Consider the following 25,696-nt stretch of genomic DNA (forward strand, 5'->3'; position numbering starts at 1 on the left):
CTATTTTAGTTTAAAGCCTTATCTATTCAATTTGTTGGTACAGTCTATCACAACACATCATCTCCCTCTTTAACCCCGAACCCTCTTTATGGAATGTGTCCTGATCCCACCTTACGTGTTTTGTGCTGAATTTTGTCCAATAACCCACATGTGATAGGATAACGATGCTAGAAAAATGCAGGTTGTTATTCGAACATAAATGAACTTTTTGAGGGTGGAGTTAGGGTTAAGTCAAGAAGCCTCTTGAGACTATCCCGGCATGGTTGATCTACACCTCAATTCCATTCACCTTGCTTTGCTCTATATTGTTTCACGTCCTTAACCAAAATCTGTTGAGTTCAGTCTTGAGAAGTTCAAGTGGGGACAGAATTTCCAAATTTTCTCAATCCTGAATGGTCAACCTGCAAATTCTGTCCTAATTCCTCCACCAGATGAAATATTTTCTCTTCAGCCCAAATCAAATCTGTCCACCATTCTAACCAATTGATTCAAATATTCATTTGTCTAAACTCAAGGGAATACAAACCAACCAAGCAACCTGTCCATGTAATTTATCTTGGCATGAGTCTGGGACATCTGTACTGACACCCTTCCAATGTCATTAGACTTCCTTGATACTTGGCACCCCACACTGACTGCAATGCCCTAGAGAGAGTTGGAACCATATTTGGCACTGCAGTCAGAATAAGGCTACAGGGAAATTAGATGGGGAATGGCCACTGATGGGATTGCACTACTGGGAGGCAGCATAGGCTGAATGGCTTCCTTCTGTGTCATAGTAAGTGAGTAAGGCTCAAGGCACTGTACAAGTGAACCAAATACTTTGAGAATACGACCATCAGGTGTGAGCTTTCCTGATTCACCATTTTCACAAACAATACCATAGAACATAAGAGCAGGGGGGTCTTGGTACAACTTCCCTTAACACTAGCTAGGGCACACTTGGAAGGTAATGTGCAGTTCTGGTCACCACATTATAGGAAGGAAGTGATTGCACCAGAGAGGGTGCAGAGGAGAGTCATCTGGATTTTGCCTGGGATGAAGAGTTTCAATTGTAAGGAGAAACTGGATAGGCTAGGTTTGTTTTCCTTGAAGCGGAAGAGGTTGAGGGGGAACCTGATAGATGTGTACAAAATTATGAGAGGCATAGTTAGGTAGATAGAAACTTTTCCTCTTAGCAGCAGTCTCTAAAATTAGAAAGGCAGAGGTTTAAGCCAAGGGGCAAGAGGTTCATGGGGATCCAAGGAAAAATTTTTTCACCCACAGGGTGGTTGGAATCTGGAACACAATGGCCGAAGGGTGGTGGAGGCAAGTACTCTCACAACATTTAAAAACTGTATAGGCAAGCACTTCAATCACCAAGGTATAGAAGGTTATGGACCAAGTGTTGGTAAATGGGATTAGTATAGATGGGTAGTTGATGGTTGATTGTGGAGGATCGTTAGGGGGAAGACGTGATGGTAGGTGAGAGAAAACTCACCAGAGCAAATGATGAAGGACTGGCATCAAGTGAGAAGATTCTCTCGGGGTGTGAGGAGAGAGAGGACTCTGTGGTGGGGTTGGGACATTGGATGTCTGGTTGGGTGGGGTGGAGCTCTTTAATAGACACCAAAACAGGCCTCAAACCTCTGCAGTGATTTTGTGGGTCTTATACGCATGATAGACATTAAACGAGCGCTGTACATCTCTGGATGTTACATCACCTGCCCACTGTGTACCTGCATGGAAATGCCAATCCCCAATCTTCTACTTCAATCTGAGAGCGACCCCTATTCAGCAAAAACTTTTGGATCCCCGTCCCATTATTTCACTCAGGTCCTTAATATTTATGGTGTAAAACTGATGCCCTAGATCATGGGGTTATTGCTGCCAAATTTAACCTTATTCACAATCGGCGCAGGTCCTCTAGTGCTATTGTGAGATGGCAATTGCCAGGAAAGTAATCCATTCTTTACTCCAAGCACTGAGGTTTAAGGCTGGTTTACATAACAGAGACCAGAAATTAAACCCTACAGGGTACCAGTTTGCTCAGTAACCACCCTAATCCAATCATTCATATAAAACATTGTAATGCACTAAACTTTACTCTGTATGGTTGCCTGTTTGAACAAGTGAAGCTCAGCAGCAAGTGTCCAAAGGATCATTCTTGTAACCTCACTAATAGCTTGTTTCCTTGGGGTTTCAGAAGGCTCCCTTCAGTGTTAGTCCTTGTATCTAAATAGGTACAGCCTCTCCAACTAAACATCTCTCAGCAGGAGTGAAGTTAGGGACTGCTGAACTGACCATATTCCTGGGAGGTTACTCCCATCCTCAGTGTCCCTGCTCCCGGGCTCATTGCTGTAGCATCCAGGTCAGTCTCCTCCAGTGAGGTCAGTGACTGGCCATGAAGAGGAACCTTCCGGTTCTGAGCTACTTCTTCTTGTAACATATAAACATTGCAAGGATTTCTGTGGACAGGTTAGAATCTCACCTCTATTTGATGACTGTGGGGTACAGTCAGTGAGTGGGTGAGGATGCAGCGTTGTCAAAAACTAAAGGCAAAAGTGCACCACTGAGATTTGCTATTCACTTCCAGGATCTGGCCATCACCAACATTCATTGACTATCCTAATTACCACCTTATTGAACTACTTCAGTCCTTCTGGTGAAGGTGCTCCCACAGTGCTACTGAGTTCCAGGATTTAGACCCAGTGATGATGAAGGACCAGCAATATGTTTTCAAGTCAGGATGGTGTGGGACTTGAAGGGGAACCTGCAGGTGGTGATGTTCCTATGCACCTCCTGCCCTTGTCATCAGTGCTGTCGGACTCGCCTGTTTGAGTAATGACAGTGCATTTTGTGGATGGTACAGATGGTGCACACTGACAAAGTGCTGAGCTGGCAGTGGGGAAAGGAATTTTAAGAATGAATTGGAATAATTGAGTCATTGTCAATGTGTGTTTCTGTATGTGTGTGTGCGCGCGTGCGTGTGTTTCTGTGTGTGTGTGTGTGTGTGTGTGTTTGTGTGTGTGAGTGTGTGTGTATACATGACTGTCCGTAGTGTAATCAATTGGATTAAAAGACATTTGAGCTACTTGCACCGGAACAATCAGCTACTTGAAAAGCAACTGTGGTACAGCGTAGGATGAGAGGCTGCACAAGGGAGAGGAGGAACAACTCACCAGCATGAAACAAAAGCAGGAAATGCTGGAAGCTGAGCAGGTCAGGCAGCATCTGTAGAGAAACAGTCAGCACTTCACCAGGGCTGGATTTTCCATTTTCTGTTTTATGTCACGTTGGCTCAGTTTTGATCCTACTCATAAAACCAACTTGTATCTCTTTCTTTCCCAGTTCTGACTTTGGGTCTCAGATCTGAAACATTAACTGTTTCTCTCTCCATAAATGTTGCCTGACCTGCTGAGTGTTTCTAGCATTTTCTGTTTTTGTTTCAGCTTTCCAGCATCTTTGATTTTCATTAGCTGATCAACCTGGCTGCCTCAGGTTACATTATACACATAGACGGATGGTAAAGCCTCTCATTTAAAGGACACCTTTCGCAGTGAGGAAATCCCAAAATGCTTTATATCCAATGAATTACATTTGAAGTACAATTATTGACATTTTAAAGACAAATATTGCAGTTGGTTTGCATGGAGTAAATTAACATGCATAAGGGAAAACTTGCTCTTTTAAGCAAATGAATACTGTTTTATACAAGAATGAAAAGAAAACGAAGGATAAATGGGTTATTGGATATACTCATCCTACAGGGTCTGAAAGTCGAGCTACAATCCTCCACTTTGCAGATGTACCCATAAGAGTAATGGCATTAGCCTTGGCTTCCCTAATGTTTGAAGAGAGAATAAATTGTTCTGGTTGCTGCTGCTGAACATCCAGCGGCCTTGTTGTGGATGAATGTTTTTGAGTCCCCTCTGTACTTAACTGAGGATTCAAAGCTGACTGTAAAGCCTCCTATTTAATTTGTCATCCAACCTAAGCATTCAGATTTATAACAAAGCTCATTGTAATGTGAAAACAGTTAATATTAAAATATTGAGCTGTTATTAACATCCATTACTCTGGCCCAATAATAATCTAAAAAGCATCCCAGTGCATCAAGTGATTCAATTTCTTGTGCTAAATGTCTTTGAAATTTCCAACTCATTATCGACAGGCACACTCCGCGACTGGGTGCCCAGAAACAACAAGTTTCTCAGTCCTTGAAGACTTTCAAACCCATTCCAGAAATGAAAGGACAGCTTGTTAATTCGCTGCATCACCCAGTTCCATGTAAAATAAATCGTCACTTATCTTACGGGCAAGAATACTACTTGGCATTTGAGTACTTCATGACTGCTTCTATATTTATTGCAATTGACGGGCTGGAACTTTTGTGGAAAGCAGCTCCAAATCAAATGGAACATACATTTTTGCTTTTACAATATCATAATCCGTCTTTATTCCTTTTGGCAGCATCTTTCTCAGGCAGAACCTTCTCCGAAGAGCAGCAGCTTGATCTCTGTGAAAATTCACCCGCCCCTCTGCTGGATACATTTGTGACTCTGTAGTGTGGCCATTCACCGTAAGGAAGCTACTGGACATGATTAAAACTATCCAATCAAAAATCCTTTTCTTATTAATGGAGCTGGGCTGTCCTTCCTATTTTGTTACTGTCTGTGTAATGATCGATTGTAACAGGAATGGTGTGACCAAAAGATATATTTTTTGGAATACTTAATTACGACAGTTTTGCAACACCTCAAGAACATAGAACAGTACAGCACAGGAACAGGCCTTTCAGCCCATGATGTTGTGCTGAACTAATTAAGACAATGACACCTAATTAAACTAATCCCTTCAGCCTGCACATGGTCCCTATCCCTCCGTTCTCTGCATATTCATGTGCCTATCTAAGAGACTCTTACAAGGCCTGTATTGTATCTGTCTCCACTACCATCCCTGGTAGCGCATTCCGGGTACCCACCACTCTCTGTGTGAAAAGGCTTGCCCCACACATCTCCTTTGAAATTTCCCCCCTCACCTTAAATGCATGCCCTCTAGTATTAGACATTTCGACCTTGGGAAAAAGATAGCAGCTATCTATCTATGCCTCTCATAATTTTATAAATTCCTATCAGGTCTCCCCTCAGTCACCACTGCTCCAACCCAAATTTATCCAACCTCTGCTTATAGCACCTGCCCTCTAATCCAGGCAGCATCCTGGCAAACCTCTTCTGCACCCTCTCCGAAGTCTCCACATTCTTCCTGTAAAGGGGCAACCAGAACTGAATCCAATACTCCAGATTCAGCCTAACCAGAGTTTTATAAAGCTGCAACATAATTTCCTGACTTTTGAACTCAATACCTCGACCAACAAGGGCAAGCATGCCATAAAACTTCTTTACTGCCCTACTGACTTGTGCGGCCACTTTCAGGGAAATCAATGCAGGTTTGCTTTCAAGAGACTGAATGGTGCAGGAAAATGGTGCACCAAAGGAGATCTGGGACTGTTGCATATTTAATAGAAGCAGCATTTAAAATATAGCTAGCTCCTTGCTAAACCAGCAAACCATGGACCTTTGCTAACTATTCTGAGGAGTCCAATGGAACCTTCCAGGCAGACTTTTTAAAGAATACCCAGTCTGACAGAAGGGAGTTAACTTCTGTTTTCTGTAAATTTGCACATCTTACGATAAGTTAAACTTAACCTTAAATCATAAAGGTGAAATTCTACCTCCTTCAATTTTTCATTTATTATCATTCAGAATGAGGGCATTGATTTCTTTGGAGGGGGAGAGGAACTGGGAGCTCCAGCCAGTGTATGTTGGGGAAGTGTTTCCCATTGTCAAGAGTTTGTTGGATATTACAGGAAAATGTTGCAAACATTGTTAGCTAATTAAGACCCTGAAGGCAACTGCTTGTGGAATTTCAATGGAAGAGTCATGTCTTCCAGCAAATTACTGAGTGTGAGAAGTTACTGGTGGAATATGGCAAGCAGGCGGAATAGTGGCCCAACAAGATGGATCAGCATTCCACAAACATTACCCTGACACTGTGCCAAGGAGAAAGGACATGGCAGACTAGAAAATAATGACTGGGTGAAGAGGTTGCTACAGAGGGTGACAGGATTGTGAAGGAGAGAACTGTGGTGTCCAAAATGTTCCAGTGCTGTATAACTGACAGAATGTTATGCGTAGGGGAAATACTCTGAGAATGTTACATGTATAGGACATACCCTAAGAATGTTACGTGTGTGGGGACATACCCTGAGAATGTTACGTGCATGGGAACATACCCTGAGAATGTTACATGTATGGGACATATTCCGAGGACATTAAATGTATGTGTCATACCCTGAGAATATTATATTCCCTCTAAATTCAACCACACCAACATTTACCTACCCAGCCTCATTTCTTGCATTCTGGCCACATCAATACAAACTCTGCTCTCACTCCAAGCCCTGTTCACCATAATCCTTGCATTGACTAAACCTACATGGCTCTGAAGCTGGCAATGCCTCAGCTGTAAAATTCTTGATTTTTCAAATCCTTCCCGTACCTGACCCCAATCCAATCATTTTAACTTATCTGCCCTCCTTCAGCTCTGGCCTTTTGCTCATCTGAGGGTAGTGAGGGCAGGCTTGTTGATGCTGCTGCTTAATAACAGAGGACATACCTCCAACAAAGCAACATTTGTTGAAGGCGATCAATTCCCAAACAGCAGTAGCTGGTGCAACAATTAGTAAAAAGTCAAACCATATGGTACACTTATTTCTTAAATGTACACTAACCTTCACATATACCAAAACCAGATTTTAATTGCTCTACCACTGACATTCAACTACTGCAGCCCAATTACTTCCCAAGCCTCTCTCTCTCTCTCTGCCTCTCTTTCTCTCTCTCTGCCTCTCTCCTTCTCAAAACTACCCTTATGGATCCCACTGATCCCAGGCAGAATCCCATGAGGAAGGTTTGACTCTCCTGCTGTCCCAGATCCTTGATCCTGTCACTCCCCCCCACCCTACCTGCCCCCCTCCCCAGCCCCATCCCTAGGAACTCAACCAGATCTCATCATGGATTTAAAATTCTGCCTTTAAATGCTGTTGTGATTGTCAACCATCTTAAATGGAAAATAAAAATACTTCAAAGTCTAAGACACCCAAGCAAAGGAATAATCGATACAACAATGGAATATTTCTTAGAAAAATGCAGTTCAGTAAAAGAACCATCTCAAACACAATAAACGGCAAGGAGGATTTGCATTATTTCATTGGTTATTTGGTGATGGCAGCAACCAGCAGGAACACAGCCGTACCTTTCTAAAAATGCTGCTAAAATGAAAATTCAAGGCTGAGGACACTGAAGAAATGGTGGTGAGATTTATGATTAGGATGAGACAGATTATCGAGCTTTTTAGACTAAAGGTACTGTGATTACCTTTAATATATAGCACCAGAACCATCTCCATCTTTAAACCAGATTGACTGAGTCATTCAGTCTTAGTGAAACACAACTGGTCAGGTTGATGAGAAGGCTCAGTAATGAAAGGGAACATGGGAATACTAGTTACTATCTTCTGCTTTCATGTTCTGCAATATTTATACTGATGCAGTTTTTAGCTCTAATTTCACTGCTTAAAAATATCTTGCTTATTCGGTGACATGAGTTCTGCAGCAAAATGTTGGAAACAATTTAAGGAAGAGGTGGGTGAGAATCAGGCTGGGGACTTTAACTCTGCCCCATTTCTGCTGCATTGTCTATTTTGCCAAGCTGGCCCAGGTGAATCAGACAGGCATCTCATTAAACTACACAAGTTCAGCACTTCCAAGGCACAGATGAACACGCCTCCAGTGTACCTTGCAGGTTCCATCCACTGGGAATGTCTAGGGAGTCGTGTAACCAGCAAATTACAAGAGGATGCCAACAGAACAATTTAAGAGCCATTAATTTTTTCAGTGGGATCAGTTGGATCCTCAACCTCCTCGAGGCTGATGACAAGGCTCCCCTCAGGATTACCTGACCCCAGCTTCCCCCATCACCACCTCCAGACCAGCTGTCAGCTACTAAGTGCGGTTAAACTCCTTGCTTCCCCGAGACATTGTGGTAGATGGAATGTAAATAATGTCCAGGTCTCCCAAGTTTGTGTCCTGTCCTCTAACCACCCATAAAATCCACCCTTGTGTGATGAATATAGCAGCTTTCATATACTTCTTATTCTGCAGCAGCACAGAGCCTCTGCTTGCTGCTTGCAACCATCTCGTCTCTCACTGGGGTGGAAGAAAATCAAATCTTGCTACAATCAATAAAATCTTTAGTGATTCAGAAGCAGGAAGTGTTGCAGAGCAGATTAGTAGAATATTGGTTTCAGCACCAATCTGTTGCCATAGAACAAGTCTCTTTTTAATTGGAAGAAAAATTTTATCAACAGATTAATGAGACTGTAATATCAGTCTTTTCTGTACATCACTACAATCAGATTAAGAATGTTGTCTTGCTATTACCAGTCATGTTATCCCATAACCATGGTTATTTAATTAGAGATGCATAATTGTAATGTGATTAGTTCTCATATAATTCACAACTGGCTGCCAAACCTGGATTATTTTAAACTGAAGAAAAGCACCTTTGAAAATGACTCTAAGATATACAATAATATGTGATTCAAATGATAAAAGCATTTTTTTATATCACAGGAGTGCTCACTGAATCCAATTTTGGATACACAATTACTTCAAAAGAAATTACTCTCTGATTTTGTTGGTAAGTTTAGACGAGCAAACCATTCCAATTACTTGGCTGGAAGCTATTTTTGCAAAGAAGCAGGTTAGGCATAAATATTTACCATCTTTAATGTATATCTAAGGTTAGAACATAGAACTCTACAGCACAGTACAGTCCCTCTGGCCCACAATGTTGTGTCAACATTTTATCCTGCCCTAAGATCTATCTAACCCTTCTCTCCCACATAGCCCCCCTATTTTTCTATCAATCATGTGTCTATCTAAGGGTCTCTTAAATGTCCCTAATGTATCTGCCCCCACAACCTCTGCCGGCAGTGCATTTCACGCACCCGCCACTCTCTGTGTAAAAAAAAACTTACCCCTGACATCCCCCTTATACCTTCCTCCAATCACCTTAAAATTATGTCCCCTCGTGTTAGCCATTTTTGCCCTGGGAGAAGGTCTCTGATTGTCCACTCAATCTATGTCTCTTATCATCTTGTACACCTCTATCAAGTCACCTCTCATCCTCCTTCTCTCCAAAGAGAAAAGCCCTAGCTCACTCAACCTATCCTCATAAGACATGCTCTCCAATCCAGGCAACATCCTGGTAAATCTCCTCTGCACCCTCTCTAAAGCTTCCACATCCTTCCTATAATGAGGCGACCAGAACTGAACACAATACTCCAAGTGTGGTCTGACCAGAGTTCTGTAGAGCTGCAACATCACCTCGTGGCTCTTGAACTCAATACCCTGACTAATGAAGGCTAACACTCCATACGCCTTCTTAACAACCCTATCAACCTGTGTGGCAACCTTGAGGGATCTATGGACGTGGACCCCAAGATCCCTCTGTTCTTCCACACTGCTGAGTCCTGCCATTAACCTTGTACTCTGCCTTTGAATTCGATCTCCCGAAGTGTATCACTTCACACTTTTCCGGGTTGAACTCCATCTGCTACTTTTCAGCCCAGCTCTGTATTCTATCAATATCCTGTTGTAATCTACGGCAACCTTCTACACTATCCACAACACCACCAACCTTTGTGTCATCAGCAATCTTACTAACCACCCTTCCACATCCTCATCCAAGTCATGTAGAAAAATCACAAAGAGCAGGGGTCCCAGAACAGATCCCTGCAGAACACCACTGGTCACCGACCTCCAGGCAGAATATGCTCCATCTATCACCACCTTCTGTCTTCTATGGTCAAGCCAATTCTGAATCCACACAGCCAAGTTTCCCTGGATCCCATGCCTCCTGACTTTCTGAATCAGCCTTCCAGGAAGAACCTTATCAAACGCCTTACTAAAATCCATGTACACCACATCCACTGCTCTACCTTCATCAATGTGCTTTGTCACATCTTCAAAGAATTCAATCAGGCTCACGAGACACGACCTGCCCCTCATAAGGCCATGCTGACTGTCCTTAATCAGCCTATGCTTCTCTAAATGCCCATAAATCCTATCTCTAAGAATCTTCTCCAGTAATTTGCCCACCACTGAAGTAAGACTCACTGGTCTGTAATTCCCAGGGTTATCCCTACTTCCTTTCTTAAACAAAGGAATAACATTTGCCACCCTCCAATCATGCGGCACTACTCCTGTGGCCAGTGAGGACACAAAGATCGTTGTCAAAGGTGCAGCAATCTCTTCCCTAGCTTCCCGTAATAACCTTGGAATTATCCCGTCCGGTCCCAGTAGCTTATCTATCCTAACGTTTTTCAATAGTTCCAGCACATCCTCCTTCCTCACATCGACATGCCCTAGTGTATCAGTCTGTTGTACGCCATCCTCACAAACGTCAAGGTCTCTCTCTCTGGTGAATACTGAAGCAAAATATTCATTAAGGGACCTCCCCTACCTCTTCCGACTCCAGGCACATGTTTCCTCTTTTATCCCTGATCGGTCCTACCCTCACTCTAGTCATCCTCTTATTCTTCACATATGTGTAGAACGCCTTGGGGTTTTCCTTGATCCTACTCACCGAGGACTTCTCATGCCCCCTTCTAGCTCTCCTAAGACCATTCTTAAGCTCCCTCCTGGCTACCTTGTAACTCTCCAGAGCCCTGTCTGATCCATGCTTTCTAAACCTTCGGTAAGCTTCTTTCTTCCTCTTGACAAGATATTCTACATCTTGTGTCAATCACGGTTCCTTCACTTTACCATCCTTACCCTGCCTCAATGGGACAAACTTATCCAGAGCCCCATGCAATTATTCCTTAAAGAACCTCCACATTTCCACTGTGCACTTCCCCAAGAACATCTGTTCCCAATTTACGCTCCCAAGTTCCTGCCTAATAGCATCATAATCCCCCCTCCCCCAGTTAAAGACTTTCCCATATCATCTGCTCCTATCCCTCTCCAAGGCTATGGTAAAGGTCAAGGAGTTATGGTCAGTATCTCCAAAATGCTCTCCTACTGAGAGATCTGAAACCTGATCAGGCTCATTGCCGAGTACCAGGTCCAGTATGGCCTCTCCTCTAGTCAGCCTATCCACATACTGTTCCAAAGTATATCACCACTGATGAAAGGAAGAACATTCTTGAACAAAATGAAATCCATTGAGAGTAGCTACGTTTACCACTGACATACATAGGATAGGTTTAAAGTACAGTATGACAATGGGTTAGACAAACGTTTAATCAAGTGAATTCAGTTTGCAATGTCTTTGATTAAGTAGAGAAAGCCTCAGCTTTCTTTGTTTATCCTGAGGCAGTCTAAGGCAATAGTGGCGAACTCTATACACGGTACATTAATAAATGATATTCCTATCCAACCAGCAAATGGCAATGAAGATATTGTGTGGCTGTGAATTTGATAGTTTACCAAATCTTCATTTTCTGATCAAAATATTGCATAAACTTATTAAAAGACTTGTGCAACAAGGGTTTACAAACCTTTTATTTTACAATGAATGGTCTAAAATGATTATAATATTATTTCTATATGGAATAGGTAGATGTATCATTTGTTAATTCATAAAGCAGCGAGTATGGTCAATGCATTGCCAATTGATATTTCCTAGGGCATAGGAACTAGGGAGTGATGGGTCTGAAAGGGTGCTGGTGCTGTTAAACAGAGCAGGCTTTGTTAACGAACATTTTCATGGTGATCATTGGCAGCAAAGTCTGGATTCATTGAGGTTTTCTCCCAGTTTACTTACCTGCCAGGTGAATAGACACCGTCCTACACAACATATTTACACGGGGGCTCTCCCTTCCAGACATGACTGTATTCTTTGTACCTCTAAACACAGAATCACTCCCTGTGAAACACAGCCCACTAATGTGGCCTAGAACACTGCAAATTGCTTGCATGCTTTTGTTTCAGATTTAGGACAAAATTTCCACGTGCTGGATCATCCTTGTTTTATTAATACACCTTATTTAACATAATATCTGAAAATAATTGAGTTCCCAGTCTAGTTCAGAAGCCTGGACTAACAATCCAGAGATCTGAGTTCAAATCCCACCACAGGATCTGCAGAATTTAAATAAATTAACAAAATAATCTGGAATTAACTTTTTTTAAAAAAGTTGGTGTCAGGTAATGGTGACCAGAAGAACTACCAGAATGGTGTAGAAAGCCACCTGGTTCATTAACATCCTTCAGGAGAAGGTATTTTGTCCTCCTTACCTGGTCTTGCCTATATATGACCCCAGACCTATAGCCACATGGTGGACTCTCGTGCCCCCTGAAGTGGTCATGCAAGATATAACTGCTGAGTTGAAACAGAGAAAGAATGTAACTACACAAACGACCCAGCATCACCTTGGGACTGAATTCAGACATGCCGAAGTTGTTCCCAGTAATGTTGACCTTGTAAATTCTCCTTATAAATTGGCGTCTACATCGGGAGAGCTGTCTCACAGGTTAGTCAGGCAACATCCTGACACAGAATGATACCTTACATCCAATATACAAAATCCTTCATCACAATTCCTGACTACAAGCTATCACACCAGCAGTGCAGACCCTTCAGAGTGGGCAATGCAGTGGTACACAGGCAGGAGAGAGTTCTCAGAAAATTCCAGACTAAAGTTCCACAATATCAGGTCAAACATAGGGAAACTTCCTTCTGATTACTGTCTACTGTCCTCCACGTTGAACAATATTTGGAAGAAGCACTGAAGTAGATAGGACACAGAACATGCTGTGGGTGAGAAGTTCTCTGTCCAAAACCAAGAGTGTGCAGTGAATCACAAAATGTTACAGGCAGGTGCAGCAAGTAGCTCGGGGTGGCAAGTGGCATATTGGCCTTTGTTGCAAAGGGGTTGGAGCTTAGAAATAGGGAATCTTTGGTACTCTTTTAAAAAAAAGATAAAATAGCATTGAAGGCAGTCCAAAAAAGATTCACCAAGGTAATTCCTGGGATAAGAGGGTTGTCCTATAAAGAGAGGCTAGACAGGTTGGGTCTGTGTTCCTTGGAGTTCACGAGAATAAGGAGTGATCTTGAAATGTCTTCACCAGCAGGAGGATCTCTTTCTTTCTTTTTCAATCTTTTTATTAATTTTCAAATTAATACAAAATAATATATACAACATTAGTAATTATACATATGGTGCAAAGAGATCAGGATAGCAATCATAACAGTTAATATATATAATCACACGGAGTAAAAAAAAGTAATCTAGACCTCCCGTTCTCTTATTAAGTGAACAAATACAAAAGGAAAGATTGAAAAGAAATGAAATTTAATTATATGAAAGAAGAACCCCCAAACCAAAAAAAATATTGATAATAAACCAAAAAAAAACTGGACTGATATTTCTTCAATTAAAAAGAAAAAAAAACATTACTATGTCGTCAACTCCGCTCCTCTGCACTCAATGGTTAATGAAAGGGATCTGAAAAGGTCAGCTTATATCGTATGGAAATATTGAATAAATGGACTCCAAACTTCCTCGTAGGAGGATCTCAAACAGGGGATGTAGTTACAAGATAAGGGAACAGTCATTTAAAACGAGGTATGTAGAAATTTCTTCTCTCAGAGAGTGGTGAATCTCTGGAATTCTCTACACCAGCGAGCTGTGGAGTCTAGATCATTAGAACTACTTAAGGTGGAGGTAGCTATGTTTTGAAAGTTCAAGGGATTGAGTCTTATGGGGGAACTGGCACAGGAGTTGAAGCCAGCAGAGATCAGCCATGAACATATTGAATGGTGGGGGAAGGCTTGAGGGGCCAAGTGGCCTATTCCTGTTCCTGTGTTCTTGTGTAAGAGTGGTTCAATAGCACCATCATTGACCAAGCTAGCTAAGTCCAGAAGGGCACAGCTTCCAGACAGATCTTCAGCAGGTAGCAAGTGAAACAACACAGGAGATAACCCACATCCTCACCAATCTACCTGATGGAGATATGTTTATCCATGACAGCATTGGCAGAAGTAATTGTCACATACCCCTTGTGGTATCAGAGTCCTGCTTTATCACCAACACTAACCATCGTGTTGTGAGGCTCCAATATTGTTCTAAATTGGATAGACCTAAAAGAAAATCCCTTTGGATATGATGACACCACTAAACATCAGGCCATTTTCTCCCTGATGGTCACTGGCCTCATTTCTCAGAAGACCTTACCTTTATAGTCTCATTGTCCCCCATGCCTGCTTCAACCTGTCCAGGCAGACTCATTGTCTCAGCCTGCTCTTTACCTCACCAAACCTATTTCTTCCTACCTTGACTTTCATCCTTTCTTCCTGGTTTGGTCTCTTCCCACTTCCAGGTGGGAAGCCTTTTGACACCATAGTCACGTTGACAGTTTCCACATTCCATCGGTCATCATCATTTGTGGACAGTCCCATCACTAGGGTGATCTGAGAGCCCTCCATTTCTTCCCAAACAGAGGATAAACCTGTTCCCCTCTGCCAGCATGCTCAGCAGCTGAACTCATATGAATAACCTCTCCTGCACTTGTACCATCTACAAAAGCACTATGGTTACTGCCCCGGCTATTTCAATAGTATCTCCGAAACCCACAACCTCTGCCATCAGGAAAGGGCACTAGACACAGGGGAGCTCTGCCACTGTGTGTTCCCCCTCCACTGTCCTGACTGACCTACATCACCATTCCGCTATCATCACTACCTCTGAATCCTGGAACTCCCTCCCCAACAGCATTGTGCAAGCACTTTCACCTGGAGGACCTCAGCAGTTCAAGGTGACTCAACACCACCTTCAAGGAAAATTAGGGATGGGCAAGAAATGTTAGTCTTGGCATTGACATCCACATACTGTAAAATATTTTATTAGAAAAGTTGCTTGAGAGATGGAAAGAACAGAGAAAATGTTCATGCTGAGGTTTCTGATGAAGGTCTAGGACAGAAATGTAACTGCTTTTCCTTTCACAGATGCTGCCTGACCTGCCTAAAAGAGCATTTCCAGCTTTTATTTTGATGTCCATAATTGGTTGGAGACCAAAGATTTTGTACCCCATCTTTCCCTTCGCCCTGTTCTGCAACTTAGCATGCCTGTTTCCTCAGTTTTCCAGTTCTGATGAAGGGTCCTTAAAAAAATGTTGAGAATGGATGAATTCAATGGAAAGGAAAAAGAATTAAAATAAATGTTTCCCGCCCTGGGAAAAAATGCTAAAAACCAATATACCTTATCCTTTAATCTACATTGACAACTCTCATGGAAGGAAAAATAAATGCAAGCATTATCTTTGTAACATTGCAAAGTTCCTTATGTGACTTACCCCTTCTCTCCCAACTGTTGCTACTTCACCTGCTGAATGCTCCCAGCATTCTCTGTTTTTGTTGCACAATGGAGGTTGCTGTGATGTCAAAATACTTTTAAGATTCTGGTACCTATTTCGCCAAGAATTTTGGAGCTTGCAACATGATGAATTTCTTTGCTCGGTCTTCAAGGAGTACACAGTCATTGATTATTGACAGGAATTTGAAACAACCATGTCCACAGCAATTCATTAAACTTTCTCTCACGAATTTGACCATGAATTTGCAATGAAACCTTCAGGGTCATGATTAAATTAAGATTATGTTTCATAGAAAGAAATTCTCTCTCTAGCTCCATCCAATATGTTTTCTTCCAGTCCCAGTGCCATCTTCTACTCTTGAGTACTGCTCCTTCTTTCACCGATTATTGACAGTTGTGCCTTTGAGTGCAGGTTTGGTCTACACTCTCTGGAACTGACTCATCTTTTAACTCCTCCCTTAAACCCACTGCTTCCACCAAGCTGTGAGTCACTTTTCATAATCTCCCCCTCTCTGGTTCACCACTTTTACCATAAACCTCTATGAGTTATCTTGGGTGATTTGCTGTGCAAGTTGTTGTTGTACCCAGAAACAAATGCTGTGAAGTGAAGAACTTGGGTGGTTATCTGCTTGACTGTAGGCACCAAAAAGATAATCTTTCACTCTGGTTGCAATTAATATTTCTGCTCGATTGAGTTTAAATGATAACCAATAAAATGCCCTCAAGGCACACTTTTAAAAGTTTCTATTAAAGACATAGATAAAACATCATTCACATCAATGTCTTGAAGATACTGTTATGCCTGCTCTTTTGGATCAGATCCTTGCTCTCAGTGGGCATCTATGACCACCACCATAGTAAGCTGGAAATATCCTTGAAATGCTGCTTTAATATATTGTTGAGAAATGGATGGAATTTAATGGAAAGGGAAAAAGAATTAAAATAAATGTTCCACCCCTGGAAAAGATGCTAAAAACCAATATACCTTATCCTTTAATTTACATTGACAACTCTTATGGAAGGAAAAGCATATGCAAGAATTTTTTTTTGTAACGTTGCAAAGCTCTTTATTTGACTCACTCCTTCACTCTACTGTGGATTAACCCTGGTTATGAGTTCTTTTTCATCTTTTTTATTTCTCACATTGAGTCTGTCATCTTCTTGAGCTACTTTTCTTGAGCACTTGAATGGTAAAAATGTCCAGGCGAGTTGTCTGATTCATCTGATTCGATCAAATAACTATGCCTCAAATTGACACAATGCTGCAAATTGTCATACGGAGGTCAGAAAATGACTTTAGTTGTAGGAGGGTTGATCGATATGTGGAAAATGCTATTAGTTCAAAATGACGCAAAGAAGTTAGATCTAGATCTCAAAGGGGAATGCATGGGTAACCTTCTTGATATCAGGCCTCTTTTACTGACAAGCCCAACATTGATGCAATAAAGTTGCTTCACGGAGATTCAAGTAGCCCTATTCATACACAATGAATAGTAGAACACTAAGGAGTATTGAGGAACAGATGATCTTCAATGTACAAGTCCAAGGAGCTCTGAATGTGGTATCAAAGGTAGGCAAGATGGGATACTTGGCTTCATTAGCCAAGGAATAGAATATAAGAGCAGGGAGGTTAGAGTAATCTTTGTAAAAGGTTGGTTAGACCATAGCTGGACCATGGAGTGCAGTTCTGGCCACCACACTATAGGAAGGACGGGTTTGCATTTGAAAGAGTGCAAAGGAGATTCATCAAGATAATGCCTGGGATGGAGTATTTCAGATATAAAGACAGACTGGATAGGCTGGGCTTGTTTTCCTTGGAACAGACGAGGCTCAGGGGGGGACCTGTTAGATTCAAATTTATGAGGGGCATAGGTACAACAGATAGTAGGAAACTTTTCCCTATAGCACAAGTGTCAAAATCGAGGAAGTATAAGGTAAAAGGTAGGAGATTTGGAGGGGATCTGAGGAGTTTTTTTCACCCAGAGGGTGGTTGGAATCTGGAACACACTGCCTGAGGGGGTGGTGGAGGCAGGTACTCTCACATTTAAGAGAAGCTCATAAATAGGATTGATAAAGATAGAGACTTCACAGCTTACATGGACTCAGTGAGCAGTAGGGCCTCTTTCTGTGATTCAATGACTCTCTAGGCACCTTTTCAAAATTGACATACAAAATTGGTTCAGTTTGAATATTTCTATCCTCCTTCCTGTCGATGGCTAACAGGACAAGGTTCACGCCACCAGTTTGTTGGCTTTTGATTAATCAGCAAGTTACCAACCTATAAACTCCCAGGTTATGAGCAGCTGTTTCAACAACTGTTTATTCTTTTTGCGGGCCATTCTTCATCCCTGCCAACTTCCTACCTCCTAAGCACGTGCATGGATGGACTACTTTTTGAGAGAAGTATATGTCCATCGAAGTTTTGGCGGGTCACTTGGGATACAACCTATGGATCTTGCTGACAAATGACATTTTCCTATGCTCAGCATTTTTGAAATGCCAATGGCAATTTTCCAAGTGAAGAAGTTCAAAGGATTTCAGAGATTCCAAGGGGAAAGATGAAGCAGATGCCTATTTAGCCTTGAATTTAGCTCCTAAAATGAATAAAAAATAAATTTTGAGATTTAAATAAAACCTTATTTCTGGGATAGTCATTTATTAATTATTTCATAGTGACGTGAATGAGACATCTTCTCCTGATGGAATTGGATTAAAGACCTTCAATGAATATATCTGCATATATTTGGAAGTAAAATTGTACCTGCATATCATATAGTCTTCTTCCACTGGATAGAATATTTTTTGAGAGGCACGGCAGCATTTAACACAAAAGTAATTCATTGGCCTTGTAACAGTAGCTTTCTCAGTGACTCAAAAGGAGATGGCAGATTTGAACAGCAAACCAAATTCATAACCATAACACATTCATGAGAAAAATATGGAGAGGTGGGAATAAGAAGAAAGGTACACAAAGGTTTTCTGGCCAGGAACCTTTACATTGGCACAGCCTTTTCTGTGCTATGCAAAGAAACTTAATCAAAATCCCAACACATACCTTGTACATGGTTCTCACTGAATACTAAATTTGTTCAAAATCCGCAGCACATGTGTTGTGCTTATGAGTGGAGGGCATCCATGCATGCAACATACATTTTGACATCCTCAAATATAAAGCATTTCCACATGGATGACCTGCAAAAGGCAAAGGCAACTCATGCTTTCTCAATACAGGGGAGTCCTGCTGCTACTTGAATTAAAGAGGACCAGCCTTACCAAATCCATGGCTCTGGAGCCAAGTCTATGAATCCTCTGACTGGTAGGCTCTCTTTAAGGTTTACATTTACCTTTCACTCCCAGATACCCTGTTTCACTTGGAAGATCCTTTGATCCCCAGTTCTATCACTAGTAAATATTTAGCTCAAGTCACCAGTCAATGGGGTGCTCCATATAATGGCCTAATCCAACCCCTGAGGTCCTGTTCTACTACTCACTCTTCCCACCCTGACTGCATGTATGATCCTCCCCATCTCTCATAAGCATCCCTCCACTGCATTCCCCATCAGTGCACTCTGTTGCTATCACATACTGGAGTTCTTCTGGTTGTTCCACAACAAGAAAGGTCTAAGTACTTCCAGTGCCAAGTCTGTTCTTTTGCACATAATGCTTTGGGGTCCTCACCCGCTGCCAGTACAACATGCCTCAATAATATCTAGAGTGCTTTTCCTCAAGATATTTCTACTATATTGAAAGTGTGTGTTCTGACCTCTGTCTAAAGGTAAGTATATTTTATCATGAGGTCTTCTTTCTGTCAACATAACATGCAGGTTTGAAGTTATCATTTACTTCTTATCACAATTTGCTGAGTTTGCTGTTGCTTATTAGAGGACAAAGTACACTTAACATAGAATAATATAGAACAATTCAGCACAGGAACAAGCCCTTTGGCCTACCATGTCTATGCCAACTATGATGCCAATTTTAACTAATCCCATCTCCCTGCACTTGGTCTATATCTCTCCATCCCTTGCCTGTTCATGTGCCCGTCTAAATGCCTCTTAAACATTGCTATTGTATCTGCTTTCACCACCTTCCCTGTCAGCACGTTCCAGGCACCAGCCAGTCTCTGTATAAAAAAAATTGCCCTGCTCATCTCCTTTAAACCTTCTCCCTCTCACCTTAAAGTTATGCCCTCTAGTATTTGACATTTCCACCCTGGGAAAAAAAGTCTCTTACTATCTATCCTATCTGTGTCTCTAATAATTTTAAATACTTCTATCAGGTCACCCTTCAGCCTCTGACGCTCCAGAGAAAACAATCCAAGTTAGTCCAACTCACTTTTAGCTAATATACTCTTAATTCTGGCAACATATGGTGGACCTCTTCTGCACCTTCTCCAAAGCCACCACATCCTTCCTATAGTGTAGCAACCAGGATTGCACATAATACTCCAAAAGTGGCCTAACCAAAGTTTTATACAGCTGCAACATGACTTGCCATAATCAATGCCCCAAATGATGAAGGCAAGCATGCTGTACACCTTCTTTACCACCCTATCCACTTGGGGAGCTATGAACTCACAACCCCAAGATCCTTCTGTACATCAATGCCCCTAAAGGACCTGCTATTTACTGTATAGTTTCCTCTTGCATTTGGCCTCCCAAAATGCATCACCTTGCACTTGTCCAGATTAAACTCCATTTGCCATTTTTCTGCTCAAATTTCCAACTAGTCTATATCCTGCTGTATCCCTTGACAAACTTCCTCGCTATTCCCTACTCCATCAATTTTTGTGTCATCTGCAAACTTACTAATCAGACTACCTACATTTTTATCCAAATCATTAAAATGTATTATAAACAACAGAGACCTAGCACTGATCTTGCAGAACACTACTGGTAAAAGACCTCGGATCAGAAAACCAGCTCTCTACCACTACCCTCTATCTTCTATGACCAAGCCAATTTTGAATCCAATCTACCAACTCAAGGTGGATCCCATGTGACTTAATCCTCTGGACATCCTACCATGAGGAACCTTGTTGAATGCCTTACTGAAGTCCATATAGACAACATCCACTGCCCAACCCTCATCAATCATCTTCATCACTTCCTCAGAAAACTCAGTCAAATTTATGAGACAGGACCTCCCCTGCACAAAGCCATGTTGACTGTCCCTAATAAGTCCATGCGTTTCCAAGTGAGAGTAAGTCCTGCCCCTAAGGATCTTCACCAATATTTTTCCTACCACTGATGTAAGGCTCACCTTTCCTGGTTTGTCCCTATTGCCTTTCTTATACGGAGGAACAACATTGGCTATTCTCTAGACTTCTAGCACGTCACCTATGACTAAAGGGGATACAAAGATCTCTGTCAAGGCTCCAGCAATCTCCTCCCTTGTTTCCCTCAGTATTCTGGGTAGATCCCACCAGGCCCTGGGGACTTATATTTACATGACTAAGGTGACTTATGGCACTTTAATGTTTCTCAATACATACAGCTCCTCCTTCTTAATACTATTCCCTAGAATATCAACATATCCCTCCTTAATCTCACCGTCATCCATGTCCTTGGTGAATACTGATGAGAAGTACTCACTAAAGACCCCACCCACTTCCTCTGGCTCCATACATAAATCCCCTCCTTTGTCCTTGACCTATCCTTTCCCTACGTATCCTCATGCTCCTAATATACATATAAAATGCCTTGAGATTCTTCTTAATTCATTTTGACAAGGACATCTCATAGCTCATTCCTAATTCCTTGTTTAAGATTCCTTTATATTTCTCAAGGGCCTTGTCCGATTTCAGCTTGATAAACCTCACATGCTTCCTTTTCCTTTTTGATTGAATTTGCAACATCTCTTGTCATCTAAGGTTCCCAAATCTTGCCACCCTTATCTTCATTCTCATAGGAACATACTGGTCCTGAACTTTAATCAATAGGCCTTTAAATGGCTCCCACATGTCAGATATAAATTTACCCTCAAACAGTTGCCCCAAATCTACTTTCTTCAGTTCCTGCCTAATACTGTTGTCATTAGCTTTCCTCCAATTTAGCACTTTCACCCAAGGACCAGTCTTATCCTTATCCATAACTATCTTAAAACTTAGAGAATTATGGTCCCAAATGCTCCGCCACTGAACCTTCAATCACCTGGCCAGGTTCATTGCGCAATATTAGGTCTAGTACAGACCAATCCCTAGTTGGACTATCTACATATCGTCTTAAGAAACCCTCCTGGATGCACCTAACAAATTCTACCCCATCTAAGCCCCTGGCACTAAGGAAAGTTTGTTCGAGCATCTTTGATTTCCAGCATACTGTAACCTATGAGAACATCAGTGGAAACCTCAATTTCTGTTAGTTGTTTATGCTGTTCCTCTATTTTTTACGCTGACCTTTCATCAAAGTGACAGCAGGAGATTGGATGAACTACTGATGAAATTCATGGCCACTACCCAATGAAATGATTTGATTTTGGGGATTCATGGAGGACTATACTGCAGTTCCATCATATGTTTCAATATCTGGTCACTGCTAATTAAAATTGTCATGGAAATGCACAGATATTTGAGTTTATTTTAATTTCATTCAGAAAATGATAACACCAGTTCTGTCCATGACAGAATCAATTATGTACTGTTAAGAATCAACCTAAAGTGAGGGGTTTAACGGCATACTTTTAAACAAATTTACATATGTTCAGTTTTTTCTGTATCATTTAATGTCACTGTTTGTTAGAAATGAAAGCAAATATTTCAGAAAGCTTCCACAGAAGGAAGGTCCGATCAAATTACTTGATGTGGGCAAATGTCAGTCAGCTAAATAGAACCAATTAACACGGAGCACAGTATAAACTCTCAAAGAAAACCTTCTTGTTTAACAATAAATATTAGTCTTTTAGCACATGAAGATATGCCATATTCACCCAAAGTGTTCCACTTTACTGAAATCCAGTTTGGTCTTAATTACAATGTTTTTTAATACTTCATCCTTTACTTTTGTACAACAAAAAGACTGACAAATTTAGAAACATTCCATCATTTTACTGATTTAGAATCTGCCTTCTACTCCCAACTTCTCAACGGTTCCTTTCTCAATAGCTCGATGAATGTTGCACACCTCCTCCTGGGTCAGCGTTCGTTCCATGTGGCGGTAGGTAATCCTATAGCAGTGGCTGATCTTTTCTGTCCTAAACAGAGAAATAATCATGAGTTCATCCACTGCAGACACGAGCTGCCCTTAACCAATCTGCTGATTGCAAATACATTCAAAAGGTACAGACTGCTAATTTTATTAATTTTTTTTCTAGCCCAGTCAGATGAACAGTGCAGTTTTGTGATGAACTGATTAATTATTCCAATCATCTCCAGCTTTCACTTTTTAACTGGCAATGTGTAGAGACCACGTATGGACACTTTTCAAGGCCAGATTCGCTATCCATTCTCATTTGGTTTGTGAATCTGTTACCTATTTCAGCACAATTCCAATTCTTCTGCATGATATTTGGGCAATTTGACCAGAGAGAAATTTCAATCACCTATGTCATTTGGCCTAGCAGCAGTTCTTTTTAATAATCAATTAACTTAAATATGGTTGTTTATATCTAGGACACTGTGCACTGAAAAACGAAAATAAAAAGCATTATTTTCCTTTTTTTCTATTGCTTCCTATTACTGGAAGAGGATTAAGTGTTCACAAGCCTAAATGTCCCTCTCTCAATGAAATTATTCTTTTTCCATGCATGGAGAGTCAGTAGGATATTAAATAGCAGCCAGGATTACAGCTGAATCAGGCATTTCCTCACATCATCCACATATGAAGTGTCCAACAAAGGTTACTGTACCTTAATCAGTATAATCTGCAGTTAAGCAGCCAGCTATAAGAGAAAAGATTTACATTTTCTTGCACCCATTCATTCAACTAAATACCATTCAGTCAGGTAACTGAATAACATTCATATCAATTAGCAGAAATATCTCAGACACATTTACAATTCCTAAATTCTCAAACTCTTCTTGTGGTTGCACCCACCCGATCACTGGTGGCCCTTACTCATGTATTAGACAAATGATAAGGTTCAGAACAGCACTGCCTCCTATTAGGAAATAAACTGCCATGCCATCAGTGTACTCTGGATTAATCTGGCAAAGCATTTGGTTTAAGAAGGTGATTTTTTTTCTTGAATGTAAGTTTCTCAGTGCAGCTTATCTTAAAGGAAGCAAGCTAAACAGGGATCCTAAAAAAAAATCCAGGAACAACACGGGATACTTATGCTCAGGGCACCTACTGGCCCTGAGATTCCTTGGGCATTCTGCTGGTGCCCTGCTGTTGCTGTTGCTTCAGTAGGAAAATTGAAGAACTCCTGAGGAAACATTGCCTGCTTTGAACCAATTGTGTTCTGCCCCCTTTAGGCATCAGTTCGCCAGAAAAGGCCACATGAAGTTTAAAAGGGCCAGTGGCGGAGTAGGGATATCAGGAATACAGCCCCAAGTAGTCTGTTAGAACCAGACATGGTCACTCCTTATTAAAGAAAAACTTTCATTTTCTGAGGCCCAGATTCTGATCTGGATCTGGACCACCTCTCCATGCCTCATTGCCCTCTATCAGCAGAATGCAAGGTCCATATCCCTTTTCTCCCTGCCAGACTAACGGTGAAGGTAGGAAACACCCAATGTTGGAATTACCTGCCTTCTCTTTTGCCCTGATGTCCAATTAAGTGACAAATGGTATTCTACCCCATGATGAATAGTTTAACGCACCGTTAAAACACTCATTGATCATATTCCATGGTTTTCTGCAACCTGTGGATACAGCAAGGTGTACTCAACATTTAAAATGATGAGCAGATTTCCAGCAAAATACATGAACCCCAATTTGAGTCTAACCCAATGAAATGGTTTTCAGTCACTTTACCTTCCATTGAGTGCTGTATCCATCTTGAACCTACCCCATTCTTTTTGGTTTCTTCTCAGAAACAACAGAAACTTTAGAAAAGTGGGTGGGGGTGGGATTGCTCTGTCAGAATTAATGGAACTCCTGAGGATTCTTATCCCCGTGTATTTGCATTAACGAGTGTTATATCCTCACCCTACTGAATGCTTTTTTGATAGATGTGCAAGTCAACCACTTAATAATAATTTGAAAACAGCTTATTGATTACCTAATTGGCAAAAATAGAGACCATTTGTTGAAGAAGCACAAATGTGAGCCACATTTTGCAGTATTTTGCATTACAACGTTTACAATGGAGAGGGTACAACAGATGCAGAAAAGGATATGTGGCTCTCAATGGGTAAATGCAACCTCAAGCTATTGACTGGTAAAATGGTCTCTGAATAGTTGATTTTGAAAGATTAATGACATCATAGATTCACAAATCAAACTAACTACACAGGTCAGCCATTCACGGTCAGCAGGGTATTTGAATGGTGCAGCAGAACATAAACAATTACCATCACCGCTTTCTACTGGGAACATTAAAAAATTAATCACAAATAACTAGACATTAGTGCAAAAACAGACTGGGTTGGGAAATGAAACACACTAGCTTATAAAAGATGTTTAGTGGTTTGGGGTACTTGCATTGGTGTTCAAGTTTTTTCTCTAGCTATAAGGCTGAACAATTCACATATTGCTGCTCATGTTTACTGCTGTTCCTTGCCTGTGCAGTAAGGAGAACAGCCATCACTGCCAACATTTTACTGAGATGGCTACCATTTCATTCCAACTGCAGATATCAGCAGAGTAAAATATAGTGGAATTAGATTAAGGTAAATTCAGAGAAACCACAATGAATAAGAAGCTTGTGCGGTATTTCAATCAGAGCATCTAGCTAACCAATTTCTGATTTAATTTCAAACTGAATCAGTTAATTCATGGCTCAATTTAATTGATCAAAAATAAAATGAATTTTTTGATTCACACATTTGAGTTATTGGGTCTGGAATTTTCAGTCTTCAAACAGGAATGATATCTTGTGCTATGTTCAGTAAGATGCTGAACCAATTACAAACCTTATTTTGAAGATGCCTCCAATGACAGTAAGTCCAAACTTCATAGTATTCCAGCTATGGTCTCATTACACCCTGTACAACTGAAACCAAACCTCCCTATTTTTAAACTCCAAACCCTTTACAATAAAGGCCAACATGCCATTTGCTTTCTTAACTACTTGTTGGACCTGCTTTCTAACTTCTTGAGATTCACACACTAGGTCACTCAGATCCCTCTGACCTTCACTTATTTGCTATTATTTAGATAATCCATCTTTTAAT

At 41.1% G+C, this 25,696-nt stretch overlaps 1 protein-coding gene across 4 annotated transcripts in view; it reads right to left on the reverse strand.

Moving 5' to 3' along the window:
- Positions 1 to 20,179: 20,179 nt before the first annotated feature.
- fars2 (phenylalanyl-tRNA synthetase 2, mitochondrial) overlaps positions 20,180 to 25,696 on the reverse strand; it is a 347,392-nt gene continuing 341,875 nt past the window's right edge. For all 4 annotated transcript variants that reach the window (XM_052016404.1, XM_052016401.1, XM_052016403.1 and 1 more), the window contains one exon: positions 20,180 to 22,611. In XM_052016404.1, the coding sequence (XP_051872364.1) occupies positions 22,473 to 22,611 (139 nt within the window). In that variant the 3' untranslated portion in view covers positions 20,180 to 22,472. The remainder of the gene's footprint in view (positions 22,612 to 25,696) is intronic.

The sequence above is a fragment of the Pristis pectinata genome, chromosome 5 (assembly GCF_009764475.1).
Source record: "Pristis pectinata isolate sPriPec2 chromosome 5, sPriPec2.1.pri, whole genome shotgun sequence".
NCBI lineage: Eukaryota > Metazoa > Chordata > Chondrichthyes > Rhinopristiformes > Pristidae > Pristis > Pristis pectinata.